At 45.2% G+C, this 15,341-nt stretch overlaps 1 protein-coding gene and 1 long non-coding RNA gene across 3 annotated transcripts in view; one reads left to right on the top strand and one right to left on the bottom strand.

Moving 5' to 3' along the window:
• SHQ1 (SHQ1, H/ACA ribonucleoprotein assembly factor) overlaps window positions 1-5,506 on the top strand; it is a 101,214-nt gene extending 95,708 nt beyond the window's left edge. For both annotated transcript variants that reach the window (XM_032325059.1, XM_032325048.1), the window contains one exon: window positions 4,061-5,506. In XM_032325059.1, coding sequence (XP_032180950.1) covers window positions 4,061-4,640 — 580 coding nt within the window. In that variant the 3' untranslated portion in view covers window positions 4,641-5,506. The remainder of the gene's footprint in view (window positions 1-4,060) is intronic.
• Window positions 5,507-8,404: 2,898 nt separating this feature from the next.
• Window positions 8,405-9,578, bottom strand: LOC116579562. The gene is made up of 2 exons (XR_004281323.1): window positions 9,181-9,578; window positions 8,405-8,982 (listed from the first exon to the last, which is right to left on the bottom strand). It is a non-coding gene; the product is annotated as an uncharacterized LOC116579562 (long non-coding RNA).
• Between the last annotated feature and the right edge of the window lie 5,763 nt (window positions 9,579-15,341).

The following is a 15,341-nucleotide window of genomic DNA, read 5'->3' as shown; positions in this document are numbered from 1 at the left end:
ATTAATAAATAGAGATGAGTCTGGGTGAAGAATCCTAAATGAACACAGAATTCATTTTTTACATACTTTATTTTTTCAAAAAAAAATTTATTTATTTCAGAAAGAGAGAAAGAGAGCATTAGTTGGAGGGACAGAGGGAGAGAAAGTATCTCGAGCAGACTCTGTGCTGACCATGGAGCCCAACGTGGGGCTCAATCACATGACCCTGAGATTATGACCTGAGCTGAAACCAAGAGTTGTATGCTTAATGTACTATACCGTCAAGGTGCTCCCATTGTTTTTCTTTTTTTCTTCCTTTCTTTCTTTTTTTTTTTTTTTTTTTTTAAAATTTTATATAAACCGGTCACTTTAAATGTGATACAGCACTTAAAATGAGAAACAAACTGCAGGAGAAAAATTCACATTACCCAGTAATAGGCACGGGTCCTGTTAGGATCACATGGCTCATCTGAGCCTCTTTCCTGCCTGTCAGAGTGGATCCTTTTTAGTCTCACATTTGTGGGGTAGGCTGGGTCTGAAAACAGCCAGGATTACAGGTGAGAGGCTTTGAAATTCCAAATTTGTTCTGTTACACACGACAGATACAGTAGACAATAGTAAAGATCCAGATAGTTTCATCTTGAGAGTCGACACCTCTACTCTCTTCGCTGTTTCCGCAAAAATTATCCAGATGTTTTCTTCCAGTTCTAAGCCTCTGTCATTCAGGCTCAGATGTGTACTTCACTGAAGCTTGCTAAGCTAAACCATCAATGTTTGCAGACTTCTGTGCCTGTACCTGTCAGAACTTGTTCATTTGGAAGATGTTGAATAAAGCTCCAGCTGGGAAGAAGTAAAGAATGTGGTCTTGGGACTGGAAACTTCAGAGCCCGGCGATTTGTGGGAGGCCCTGTGGCAGAGGAGGGAGGCCCTAAGGCACGGGTTTCTGATCTTGACTGTGCCTCATTAGCTGGGTGAACTTCAGCAGGTCTCTTACCCCTCCAACCTTTTCTTACGTCATCTGCAATGTGGACAGAGATGAAACTGACCCGAGAGGTTGTCATTTGGAGCAAGTGTTTTTGGATCATCATCTTTTGTATATTGTTGGAAGTATTTGTCGTGGCTTGTAGGAATGTGAGATGTATGGTCACTGAAGTAAGAGCTTTTATTTCAAAATTTTATTTCTAATATTATGATTTAGTGAGAGGCATGGTCTTCTTTCCCAGATTCCTTGCTCTTTCTCTCTTCAAGCTGCAGGTTGTCACCCTGAGAAGATCTGCTTCAGTGAAAAAGATGGCAGTGAACTAGCTCCTGGGCTGACAGGGCCGTAGGGCAGAAAGGTCTCAGACTAGTCCACTACCTCGGACCAGATTCTTTACCAGTGGTCATCAGGGTTTCAAAACAGGTGGTGGGTGAACACCATCGACACCCTCCTTGGACGTGGATGTAAATTACATTGTAACCATCTTACTCCATAACTGTGCTCCTCGAGATGTCTCAAACTGGTGGGAGCATCCAGAGTTTATAACCCTCTGGTGAATCATAAGCTGATGTCAGCCGATCTTATCCTAGTTTTTCTCTTTACCCTAGAGAGGTAAGCTTCCTTTTCCTAAGCTCTGGGGATTCCAGCCCTGACACTTGGGGGTTTCCTTGCATACGAGAAAGTTGCCCTCCATGATCGCTGTTGCCTGTGGCCATGCCCCCCACTCACTGCGCCTTGCATCTGTCCGTGGATGCTGCCTGCGCTCACGGAGGGCCAGCAGTGGGAATGGAGCTTCTTTGCACCAAGTTTCATTATCACGGCACATATTCTGAGACCAAAGGGTCTCAGATACATCAAGGCACTTAGGTGAAAAATACCACCTTTTTTCACTCGTTTCCATTGCCCCACCAATCACTTCAGCTCCAGTGAAATGAAGCTTCATTTTCTCAATGTTATGGGATGGACGGCTCTTTCAGGAGTGAACTTGCCTTGTGAACTCACCCTCCTTCAGTGTGTCTCAAAGCTGCTAAATGTTCTGTATGCTCATTTCTCCTTCGAATGTAGAGACGCGTAGAAGCCATGTCAGTGTGCTGACCACTTTCACTCACTGCCACCCATTTTCATCATCACTTCTGATTTTCCTCTCTGGGAGAGTGAAGACAGGGTTTTTGGACTCGGAGTATGCTTTTCGTTGCTTCTTTCAAAACAAAAGGAAAAAAAATTAATTCATCCAAGTTAAAAAATTTATATTTAGTATAAGGTAACATTACAAATTTAGAAAAATACTCTCTGATATAACACAAAACGGTGTTCCCATAAAAATAAAAAACACTTATTTGTGGAGCATAACAATAGCATGGAGGACATGGGGAGTTAGAGAAGAGAAGGGAGTTGGGGAAATTGGAAGGGGAGGTGAACCATGAGAGACTATGGACTCTGAAAAACAATCTGAAGGGTTTGAAGTGGTGGGCGGGTGGGAGGTTGGGGTACCAGGTGGTGGGTATATAGAGGGCATGGATTGCATGGAGCACTGGGTGTGGTGAAAAAATAATGAATACTGTTATGCTGAAAATAAATAAAAAATAAATTTTAAAAAAAGCACACTACATCAAAAAAAAATAAAAAAATAAAAAGTACTTCATGCTGCTCTCTGTAGTACTGCATTTTATTTTTCATATATTTAAAACTTTTGAATAGGAATTAACGTTCACAGAGGTTTAAAAATAATATGCAGTGAAAAGCCGCCCTTGTGCCATCACCATCCTTTACCTTTCTAGTCCCCGCCCCTTCCCCCCACGTAAGCTAGTGTTTTCTGTAGCTTTCCAGGTTTATTGATAAGTATACAAGCAAATAGATGTGTTTCTATTTCTTTCTCGTTTTTTAACACAAAAGATAGCATATACATACGGCATCCCTTTTGCTGTTGCTGTGAAACAGGATATCTGGGTTAGCCCATGAACAGCTTTGTTCCTTACACAGCCATAGACTCTTCCTTTGCTCAGAGAGGAGAGTCCGTAACTTGATGAACCAGTCCCATATCGGGGGCATTTTGTTGTTTCCCATTTCCGGGTATGAAAAGCAATGCTGGAGTAAATAACCTTGGCCTCTGTCCTGTAGCATATGTGCTTAATTTCCAGATGTGGTATTGCCGGGTCAAGGGTGTGTACATTTTCAGTTTTGTAAGTTATTGCCAACGTCTCCTTCACAGGGGTCAGACCTGTTTAATTTCTCATCAGCAGTATAGGGAGGTGCCGTTTTCACAGTCTGGCTAGTCATGCTAGGCTAGTGTTTGGATGTTTGCCACTGTGATAAATGAAAAATGTATCTCAGTGTGACTTTAGTTTGTACTTCTCTTATTTGACTGGAGTTGAACATCTTTTCATATGTTTTACAAGAATTTATATTTATATTTCCTTTTGTGGGAATTATCTGCTTATGTCTTTTGTCCATTTTTCTGATGAACTGTTATAGCCCATTTTTAGGAACTTTTGGGGGAGATTAGGCCTTGCCCTGTGACATGAGTTGCCAGTATTTTTCTCAATTTTATATTAGCCTTTTGACTTGATAATGTTTTGTTTTGTTGTTGTTGGTGGTGGTTTTGGTCTTACAGAACTTTGGTGTTTGTTTTTTTTTTTAATTGAATTTGTCAGTCTTGTCTTTTGTGACTTCCGGATTTTTTTTTTTCTTTTAAGATTTTATTTATTTATTTGACAGAGAAAGAGAGCACAAGCAGAGGGAGTGGCAGAAGGAGAGGGAGAAAAAGGCTCCCCGCTGAACAGGAAGCTCTATGTGGGTGTCGATCCCAGGACCCTGGGATCATAACCTGAGCCAAAGGCAGATACTTAACCGACTGAGGTGCCCCGTGGCTTCTGGATTTTAAGTTGTAGTTAGAAAGGGCTTCCTCATTCTAGGGGCATAGAGGGAATCTCCTGCATTTCCTTGTAATACTATATTTGCTTCATTTTTTTTTTTTTTACATTTATAGCTTTGATCTATTTTGGGATTTATCTCAGTGTCACGTGAAGTATGGATCTAACTTTATTTTGTTGTTCCTGGGCCAGTTAATCAGTAGTCCTAATATTTCTTCAAATGGCTTTGAAGGTCCAAAAAGTTAGCAGCTCTTGCAGAAGCCTTAAAGGAAGAATCCCTGACAAAGGCCCAGCTGGGCCTAGACCTGGAAGAGCTAGAAGCCGCAGCACTTCTTGTGCAGGAGGAGGAAACAGCATTAAAAGCAGCCCATCCCATGTCCAGGCAGCAGACCCCTTCCTCCAGTCCTGAGGCCAGTGATTCCGAGGAATCAGACAGCACCACGTCGTCTGAGACTGAAGGTTCAGACTCAGAACAAGGGGAACTCAAAGGCAGTGAATCTGAGACAGCAGATCCCTTGCAAGGTTCCTCTCCAGAGGGAAGAAGCACCCTGCTTATTGTTGCCGGTGGGGTGTACAGAAACTCAGCCACCGAGACATCAGATGGCAGTCCTGGAAAGCCACCTGCCTCTTCCCAGGCTCTTAGAGGGTGCCGGCCACTGATAGAGGAGCTTGGAGAGCACCTGAACTCGACCGTTCAAGTTTCTGAACCCGAGGACTCGGCTGCTGGAAGCCACAGCACCATGCAGGGCAGAGTTGACTGGCAAACACCAAGTGATGGACGCCAAGCGGTTTTCCCCACCATTGAGAATTAGATAAGATTTGGTTTCCTTTACTGAATGATAATGCTTCATTTTCACTTTGTCCTTTTTCTTAGTGTGTACAGCAGTGTTTTTCGGTGAGCTGATGTTGATAGCTGTTGGTTTCCTTGGTACAACTTTAAAAATAAAGTTTTAAAGTATTTTTGCCGAAGTATAATTAATATTGAAGATGAAATAATAGTTGGGCCAGAATCTTTAGAATGCAGAGCCCATTAACATGGTTTTCTTCAAGATTTTATTTTTAAGTAACCTCTATACCCAATGTGGGGCTTGAAGTCACAACCCTGAGATCAGAAGTCACAAGTTCTAACAGCCAGCCAGGCACCCCCATTAATATTTTTGGTAGCCTCACCAAGGGATATTTGACATACAATAAACTGCATGTATTTAAAATGTACAGTGTGTAAGTGTTGACATATATATGTGCACAAAATGAAATCATCACTGCTGCCAAGATTCTGTTACCCATCATTCCCAAGTGTCCTCATCTCCCTTTGTTACCCCTCTCCCCTACCCCCATCTACCACCCACCCCTCCAAATCAAAGCACTGATTTGCTGTGACACCGAACATTAGTTTGCGTCTCCTAGGATTTAATGTAAATTGAATTTACAGTAATATGTACTCTCCTAAAAATTAGGCTTATTTCACTCACTGTAATTATTTTCAGATTTGTTGGTGTAGCATGTATTCAAAAGGGCATTTTTAAAAAGGTTTTTCTTTTTTCCCGTATCTGAGAAATATTTCATTGGATAGATTTTTCCATTCACCTACTGACGTACATTTGGTTTGTTTCCAGCTTTGGGCTGTTACAAATAAAGCTGTTATGAACATTTGTGTGCAAGTCTTTGTGCGGACATATGCTTGCATTTCTCTTAGGTAAATATCCAGTGGTGGAATGGCTGAGCCGTATGGTAGGTATATATTTAACAGTTTAAGAAACTGCCAGACTGTGTCCCAACATGGCGGCACCAGTTCTCGTTTCCACCGGTAAAGTAGACTTGCAGGTCCTGCACATTCTTGTCATCAATGAATGTGATCCGTTTTTACCATTTTAATAAGAGTGAGGGGTGTCTCACTGTGGTTTTAATTTGCATTTTTTAAGACTTCTTTTGGTGAGCCTCTTTTCAGATGCTTATTTGTCACCCACAAATCTTTGTTCAAATCTCTTGCCTTTTTTTTTTTTTAAAAGCTGGGATGCTATTTTCTTAGTTTTGAGTTTTGAGAGTTCTTTATAAATTCTGGATACATATCCTCATTATGAGTCATCTCTGCACACCTTGTAACCTTCAACTGGGTGCCACACATTGTAAATTTCACCTTGCTGAACCTGTAGTCTTCTTCAGCTTTGTTTGGGGATGCAGTTACTTGGAAATAGTTTGATCTTCGTGCGTCTTGCTTGCATAATTTGTTAGGCAGGTATGGAAGTGTTCAGTCTGGATGAACTATTGCCTGGTACTAAGGAAGGATTTTCCCATGCCCCCGAAATTACAAATTTTCCAGTTCAGGTGATGGAAAAACGGCACCTGTGTGAACGCTGACCGCTGTTCCCTCCAGTGCTTTCAGACGGTTCTTTCCCAGGGGTGACACGCTCTCTGCAGTAAGTACTCTCATGAGTACCAGACAGGCTCTCTCTAGATATCTAGCCTTCTCTGCAGCTCCCTCTTCTCTGGTCCTCTGTCCTGCAGCTGCCGGCTGCCTCAGTCTCCCCCTTGTCCTCCACTCTGTCTCCTCAACTTGGGAGTCCACTGGAGTCCCTCCTCATGCAGCCTGGATAGTGTCTGCACGATGATGCGGCTCACTGTGTTTGTTTCCCATTCCCCAGGATCACTGTCTCTCATTGCCTAACATCCAATGTCTTAAAAACCATTGTTACACGTTACATGTAACATGTTACATGTACTATTCCTTTTTCTTTTTTGGTTATTTTGGGTCAAAGAGTAAATCTGGTGTTTATTACTCCATTAATGTTTTAAATGTGAGTTTTCCCACTTGAGAGTAAGCTCCCAGGGAGCGGGTTCTGTGTCGTGTCTGGTTACCACTGATTCATCAGTGCCCGTATCCTCAGCACTCCATAAATATTTGCTGAATGAATGAACAAATGAAATAAACCAATTTGCTCTAGGGAGGAAATGAAATGAAATCTGATCGGTATTAATCTCAGTAGCATTTTTATTTCAAGAAAGGATATGCTCCCTTTTACTCTAAGTTTATATAGGTTGCAAGTATTTGTATTTCCAATACAAATTTCAGTTTGTATTAACAGGATAGTTGGGGTGACTCTGCCTTTTGACACGCATGCTAATTCCTGAACGCTCTTAACAGCTTTGTCGGAATGTGTTGAAGACTTTTCTCTGGCCCCCTGCAGAGCTTCAGAATCCCTGTGACCATTGAAAATGCATTTCTTCTTGGTGACACTTCACCTCCAGCCAGTTTGAAAAGTGCATGATCTGTTACCTCCTTCCTTCACTTCTCCTATCGTCAAGTTGAGCAGATCCACTCTTGTCTAAAAGTTTCAAGCCACAGAAATTCTTCCTTCTACCAACTCTGTCCTTAGTTATCTACACAAGACCTACTTCTGTGAATCTTGCCATGGGTTGAAAAACCTGTTAGTCCCTTCCTGAAAGAATGAGCAAACACGATCCTCCCTGGATATCCTCAGAGCAGAGGAGCCTCCATAAACAACTCCCAGGAGTACCAAAGATGATACGAATGGGCGCCTTACTTTTCGACTCCCGTGTCTGCCGTGTTTCTTTTGCCTACGCTCTCTTTGTTCACACAGGGTTAAAGCTTTGTGATATCACATTACCCTGTCTTTGTTTAAGATGAGTTAACACTACACCACGTCTATAACAAGTCCAAAGGTGCTGCCTTTTGATTTTTTTTTTTTTTTTTAACTTGCCAACCTGCACTCTAGGGAGCTCCTGTAACCAAATGACTTGCCCAAGAACCCTGGGTGATGGGAAAAACAAATATGTTGGGGGGAAAGCAGGAGAGGACCTCGGCCACTGGTTGGAGCTCAGTGGAAAGAATTAAGTCTTTGGGATTGTTGAGGGGAGGCGGTAAGTTGCAGAGCTAGAGCTCAGGTATGACCGGCCCACAAGGGGGTACACCCAGCTCCAAACCTCCTACTTCCTTTTGAAACTGGGACTAGAACTGTTTTCTTGCTTATCTTAAAAGGGTGATGAGACTGTATGTTCAAAAACACTTTATGAAGTGGGAAGTCCTAAACGAGCATGAGGGTTTAGTACTCTTCTCTGACTTTCCAGAGCTGAACAGGGCTCTGTTGAGCTCCCCGCCAACAGGTTACTGGGGGAGTGCTGGGCACTGTGAAAATGAGTCAGACTTGTTAATCGCTCCAGAGGCATGCCAGTGGTAAAAGTCTACACAGTTCAGCAGATTAGAGAGAAATATTAATTATGTCAATGAATCACATCTTCTGGGTTCGCATTATCGTTGACCTAGTTTTCTATGTTCTGTCTCTCCTCTCCCATTATCCTTGAAGAATAATCCAGAGCCTTGCCGTGGGCGTGATGGGTTTTAGGTGCCAGTAACTCTGCTGATATCATCTTTCACTGGCACAGGATTAATTTACAAATGAGATTGGGCTGCTCCCAACCACTTTCTAAGTTAGTCGAACAGCTGGGGGGCGGTTTTCACACCTGCTAGTGGAAAATCCACTTTGGTCGTATGGATCAAATTCTATGGTGAAGAACTGGAGGAAGGAGAGAGAGGGTCAAGTTTTCTCCACCGTAAGACTTCATAAAAAATTGTTTTTATCAGAGGGGCCCTGGATATCCATTTTGTTACAAAGAGATTATTATCTTATAACTAGAAATTGCCCCTTACAGTCAGTAGTGACAAAAACACCTCTAAAAGAAAACAGACATAAATTAAAGACAATGTAGGAGTTAAACCTTACTGAAAAATATACAGAATCTTCATAATTTATTACAAAATATTTGAAGATGCAGAAGTCCCCTCCTATCAACTGACGGGTTGTGTAATGACGCTGCGTGTCGGGTGGATTGAATGAAACTTCATAAACACATCTAACTGTTTGGTCAGGCATCTCCATTAAAGCAAATCAAAAACTGCAAATGTTTCCTTAACATCATTCCATCTGAATCCCCGACGGCCTTCTTGTTTGTGATCTGCTCCCTTTCCCGGCCATTCTCCGAGCACATTATATATAGTTTCAATCCATACCAAATGAAGGAAGCATTGATTAGACTTGATTTAAGGCAGCAAGTGATAAATGCAGCTGGAAATTGATTCATGCCTCTCAAGTGACTGGGGCACAGCCATCTACAGTTGACACAACTCTTGTCTCAAGGCTGGAGAAAACAAACAGGGAAACACATGTCAGACAGATAAATGACTTCGCTGTTTTGAGCTCTCCGTGGAGGCCATTTGTTTTCCTAGATAAGGAAGACTGCTCTCCGAAGTCATGAAAAGATAAGCTAGAGAAAAAGGATGAATGTGGAATTGGATGCCTGAGCCCTTGGAAAAAAACCCAAACAGAAAGGATTTACCTCCGAGAAGAATCTTGCTAGGAGGCTCTGCTCCATTCTCTCCTCTCATCCCGGGGCGCTGCTGGCTGTGTTGGCCAGGCCAGTTCCACTCCAGCCAGGCCCGCGTCCTCAAGGCCCTGTCTCCGGGATCGTAAGTGATGGCAGTGGGATGCTGTGGTCCAAGTTCTTTCCAGCAAGACAGTTTCCAACTGCTCTATTTCGAGTGAGCAGTCTGGGGGAAAAAAGCAGCGGGAATGGCTGAGTGACTCAAGAGCCCCACTTAATGAATTGTGGCCTAAAGGGCCAGCAGTCTGACGACAAGTGACAAGTTTAGAACCCTATCCCCTCCAGAATGCAATAGCCCTCTGGCAATGCAGTGCCTCTCATGGAGCCTCCTGCATGGTACAGGGTTAAATATTTACTGCATTTTTACTCTGTTTTCTCACCTCGACATGGTTGCTTATGCATTGCTTTCTCTCTTCCCTCTTAGTTTGCATAGATGGACATCTCACCCATCCTTCACAGCCCCATTCAAATGTTACCTCCTCTAGAAGGTCACCCTTCATTCTTCCTGGCTGGAAATTATTTCCCTCCTCTGAACTCCCACGAAATCCAGGCCAGGCCCTGCTGGAAGAGCCTGGAATCCAGGGAAAGCTAAAAGGATCAGAGTGGGGAAGTGTGATGCCTGTAAGGTCATGCCACAGAACATCAGTTTCCAGAATTCTTGTGTTCAGACTTACGTAAAGTTAAAGTTACAAAAAACAAAAAAAAGGAAACCCACCGTGGAATGCAGAGGGCTGCTGACATAAAGCTGCCAACACTTGATTTTGTATATACAGTTGACCCTTGAATGACACAGAGATTAGGGGTTGAAAATCCACATACAACTTTTCACTCCCCCAAACTGTAGCCTGGTGTTGACCAGAGGCCTCACAATAGCATAGTTAACACATATTCTGTATGTTCCATGTATTATAGAACGTTTTTATGATAAACTAAGCTAGAAAAAATGTTATTAAAATCATGAAGAAGAGAGGAGTGCCAGGTGGCTCAATCGGTTAAGCATCCTACTCTTGATTTCAGCTCTGGTGATGATCTCAGGGTTGGGCTTGGTGCTCAGCACAGAGTCTGCTTGAGATTCTCTCTCTGCCCCTCCCCTCATGCATGCACATGCTCTTTCCTTCCCTAAATAAAATCTTAAAAAAAAAATCATAAAGAAGAGAAAGCATATTTACAGTACTGTATTAATTGAAAAAAAAATCTATGCGTATTAGTGGAAATGCCCACTTCAAACCCATGTTGCTCAAGGGTCACCTGTATCCAGGTATCCTCACCCAGCCACTGAAACCTTTCTTTCATAAAAGCATGTTTACATCAAAAGAGTAAAAGGAGGGACGCCTGGCTGGCTCAGTTGGTTAAGCAGCTGCCTTCGGCTCAGGTAATGATCCCAGCGTCCTGGGATCGAGTCCCACATCGGGCTCCTTGCTCGGCAGGGAGCCTGCTTCTCCCTCTGTCTCTGCCTGCCATTCTGTCTGCCTGTGCTCGCTCTCGTGCCCTCTCTCTCTCTGACAAATAAATAAAATCTTAAAAAAAAAAAAAAAAGAGTAAAAGGACATTTCAGAATTGAAGTCGGTCTTCTAAATTGAACATACTTAGCTTCAAGGACAACTCTTTTCCTTGAGAACCAGAGTTGGATTCATTGGAATTTTCCTGTCGTGTGGTGTATTTGCCAAGCATGATGTCTGACTTGTCTGGGTGCCCCCTCACAGCTCTTCCTCAGCTGGGGAGCAGCAGCAGCCTCGTGTGTTTTGAAGACAGTACACCTTTGAATTAGAGATGAGACTAGACTTTACTAACAGCTGTCACATGGTGAACTACTGCCTTGCGCCAAAGTCTATGTGAGGCCTCTCATGTCAAGCAGGAACTGTCTCCACTTCGTTCTCTAGGCACAGACCCGCCACTGGAGGAGGCTCTGCTCCTAGCTGACTGCACCATGGTTGAACTTGGCTCAAGGGCAGGCTGAGGCTTCTGCTGACCTGGAAAGCTTTACTAAGCAAGGGTTCTGTGCTTCTGGTAGCATACTTGGACCATCTGAGTTTTTTTGTTTTTTTGTTTTTTTTAAAGATCTTATTTACTTATTTGACAGAGAGAGAGGTCACAAGCAGGCAGAGAGGCAGGGGGAAGCAGGTTCCCTGCTAAGCAGAGAGCCTGATGTGGGGCTTGATCCCAGGACCCTGAGATCATGAACTGAGCCAAAGGCAGACACTTAACCCACTGAGCCACCCAGGCACCCCCATCTGAGAAGTTTTAAATAGATACCAGGCCTCCTCCAGAGACAGTGGAATCAGGATCTCTTTGGTGTCTAGACGGGCAGGAGCTGGGATAATCAGATCTGTGTTCTCAGAAATTTGCACTGGCAAGTGCAGCGTGTAGTAGGTCCTGGGCAGTGGTTGCTGAGGGTGAGAAATGCATTGAAAAAAATCACAAAGCAGATCTGGAGTCAGTCCTGCAAACTCAGGAAGGAGAAGAAAAATGAATTAGAAGAATCTATGTAGTGGAGAAAATACCAATGAGAGGACGAAGACACCAGCTGTTCAAGGAAAGGTAAGTGGCTGGGTGCCCAAGGATGCAGACACAAGTGGAGTTAAGTCACATTCCTCTCTGAAATGAAGATTCAAACATATCTGCCCCAAGGTCCCAGAGAAGCCTGAGATCCTCGTATTACCATTTCATGAATCTCAGTTTCTTTCGACTTGACACTGTGATTGTTCTTGCTGGCAGAGTTCAGAGGGCATCTGTTTCCCACATTTCTGATCAAATTGGAGGCCTGATTGGAGGCTGATCAAATTGTTCTTATAAATAACGGGAAAACTGACCAAACTCCTTCAAACAATAATGAGGGTTTATTAGTTCGTGAACTGAGAAATCCAGCCACAGAATGGATTTCAGGAGAGGCTTACCCCAGCTGCCCAATGATGGAACCAAAGCCCTGTTTCTTGTAGTTTCTAGGCTCTACCATCCTCAAAGGTTGATTTCATCACAATTTTGACACTTCCATGTCCTGAGGTGGCTTCCAGCAGCCCCTGCTTGTTAACATTAATCAGAAAAGTGATTATCGGTGTCCTAGCATCTCCAGCAAGTGTCCTCAGGTTCAGTCTGATTGAATCTGTTCAGAATCACTCACAGTTGGCCTATAAAATGGAATGTACTGGTTGGTTTTGCCTCCGTTGGGAGCCCGCATGATGCTGGCAGTAGCCATGGCAGTGCACCACTCAGCTCTCTCTCCAGGGTGAGCCGACAGCTTCACGAAGGGGATGCTGTGTTTACTGGGAGGCCACACTCTTTCCTAACCACAGGCTGCTCCTAACCATTGACGGGCACAACCAGATGCTAGACCTGGGCCATTCCCGCTCAATGTGGGTTCCTTCCATAGGCTCTTTGCTCTAGGCGCCCTGTTGTCCATCCAGACTTTCTGAGGTTGCATGGCTGGCTGTGTGGGGTCTCCCTGTCCAGTCTTCCTCCCTTCCTCCCCCCCCCCCCAAATGCTAGTTCTCCTGGATGCCCTGGGCCCTCCTCTCCTTTCTTCTCTTTCTCTGAATTTGCACTTAAAATCCTTTCTTGGCTTTTGCTTCCCAGAGGACCCACCTGTGACACCTTAGTTTACCCTGAATGAGACTGATTTTCACAAAGAAGCTCAGCTCCAACATACTTTGCCCCACAAGTGCCCCGTGGGGTGGAGAGTATTCCCCTGAAACAGAAGAGGAGACCAGATTCCAGGCCGAGTGACTTCGCCAGTCACCCATGTAGCAAGGGGCAACCTTGCGTGCAAACCCCATCTTCCCCCTTTACAGCTCCAGCTCCTTCCCAACACTAGGTGCTGTCCCTTGTAGAGCCTGGTGAGATGGCCTGAGTTGCTCAAGTTCATCTGGCTTCTCTGGAGGTGGGGGAGGGTGATTTCCAGCGTGTGTCCCCTCCAGGGGGTTTTTCTTGAAGCATTCACACCTGGGGGGGGGGGGGGGCAGGGACGATGGGCTGAAACTGTCACTGTCTTTCCTACCGTGGTGACTGCGGGATCCACTGCCACCTTGTCGTGCTTGGACACCTCACAGGTGACACGTCCACAAGAGCGGCATCCTTTGCACTGTAATCAGCCCGGCGCGGTGTTTAGCAAGGAGGAGAAAAGGCACACGCCGCTGGAGCGGGCCGGGAGAGCCCGAGCGCGGCGACAGCAGGCGGCCCCCCCACCCGAGGCGATCGCGGTGCCCCTGCTCCCTCGGGGCCGGGCGTGGGTGGGAGCGCCGGGCGTTCCGGCGCGCCGCAGATCAATGAGGATGCCTGTTCTCGGTTATGCGAGCCCACCCCCTCTAATCCGCCGCATTGTCCACTGACGTGTCTAATTATGTGTCTTACAACCACAGAACTCCCCCCAGAGCGGCGGGGCCCTTCTGGCGGAATGAGGAGCATGATTGCTCCATCTGTTCCTCGGGCGCCGACGGGGGGCGGCGGGCGGGCGCGGGCGGACTGCGCGTGCGCGCGGGCGGGGCGGGGCCGGATGGCCGCCGAGCGCAGGTGCCTGGAGAAAGGGGATCCCAGTGGCAGGTGCGGTTGCCACGCTCACCGCGGCGGAGTCACTGTTTAATTACTGTCGACTGAGGGGGCTGTTTTATTTAAGAATTATGGGAGACAGGTTCAGATGGAGTTCTGAGCTGAGCTGAGCTCGAGAAGGTAGCAGGCTGGAAGCTGCTGGGGAGGGAAGACACCTGCGTCTTTAATTGAGACTGGCAGGCTCAGAATTTCCTGATATGTAAAAACAATCATCTGGAATACGGGGAAGGCGCTAAGAGGAAGTCAGCACGACCCCGTCCTCCACCCTTCTCCCAAGCGGACTGAATTGTTCTTTGGCGAAGCAGATCCCCAAATCACAAGCTTGTCATTCCCCTCCCAGTAACACTGTGTGTGCGAGATCTGGCTCCAAGGGTCCATGAAAGTATCACCTGCAGAGGACGGCAGAGAAAAGACGACCAAAAATAGGCTCTCCTTGGAACCTGCCACCGTCTGCTTCCAAATGCCTTGTCCTTTACAGTTTGCAAAGTGCTTCCTTCTATCTTGCCTTCCTTTCAACAGGGACAGGCAGGGGTGGTCCCAGTTTAAAGTGAGGAACCCGAGAGCCACTTAACACTTTTACCGGGTGGGCACTCAGTTCACTGGGGCCGCAGGAATTATGAAAGATCTTCCAAGAAAGGATGAACAGTGGAAGGAGTTTGGGGTGGGGTGTATCCCAGGTGGAAGGATGTGATAGCAACCAGACTGCTTGGGATGATTGAGACAGGGTTAGCCCAGCTACAGGATTGGGAAGTAGTTTACAGAAGGCCATCTTACAGTTGTGGACCCAAACTCAAGTGTGGATCATATAAAGAAAGAAAGAGAGGAAGAAAACCCAGTACCACAATAACTGAAAACCGACCGAATATTTACTGCAGTCCTTTGTGAATTTCATAGCAAAGTAGAACAAATATTGTAAAGTCTTCTCCTGTTCTCTCTTGCATAGCCTCAATCTGTCGCTCTCTGTCACTGTTTTTTCGTGGTCACTGCCCAGAAAGAGTCACCTTTCACCCTGCGGACTTCCTCGGTCTCTTTCAGACTCTACCCTCTGCCCTCACAGCTTCCTTCCCACCATTCCTCCCTCCTTTTTCCTTTCAGTGGCTGTGATTTGGATTCAACAGTACCTGTCTTCCCTTCCAATATGAATTCCACTTGCCTTGTGGCTCCTGCCACTGAGATGGGTTCGGGCAGAAGTTGACAAACTAGCACTCAAGGACCGGGTCCATCCTGTCATCTGATTTTGTGCAGCCTGCAAATGGACTGTGTTTTTTAAAATATATATATTTTAAGCAATTGAAAAAAAAAAACTTGTACAAATTTGTTCTCTCTCTTATGTAAGTACCTTCATAATAGCTGTAAGTTGGCCTCTTGGCCTACAAAGCCTAAACTACTTTACAATTTGCCTTTTATCAGAACAAGTTTGCCGACCTCCCAGGTTAGGAGAAATAGGATATGGATACTTCTCCAGTAGTGTCTTGGATTCCAGGCCTACAGCTTCTAGGCTTTTCCAATCCCTCCTGGGGGAAGTTTTGCAGGCAGGTGGAATGAGAGGGATGAGACCCCTGCATGGCAGTTCTGGT

The sequence above is a fragment of the Mustela erminea genome, chromosome 1 (assembly GCF_009829155.1).
Source record: "Mustela erminea isolate mMusErm1 chromosome 1, mMusErm1.Pri, whole genome shotgun sequence".
In the NCBI taxonomy this organism is placed as follows: Eukaryota; Metazoa; Chordata; class Mammalia; order Carnivora; family Mustelidae; genus Mustela; species Mustela erminea.
The sequence above is the reverse complement of the archived record's forward strand: the minus strand, read 5'-3'. Positions and strand labels throughout refer to the sequence as shown.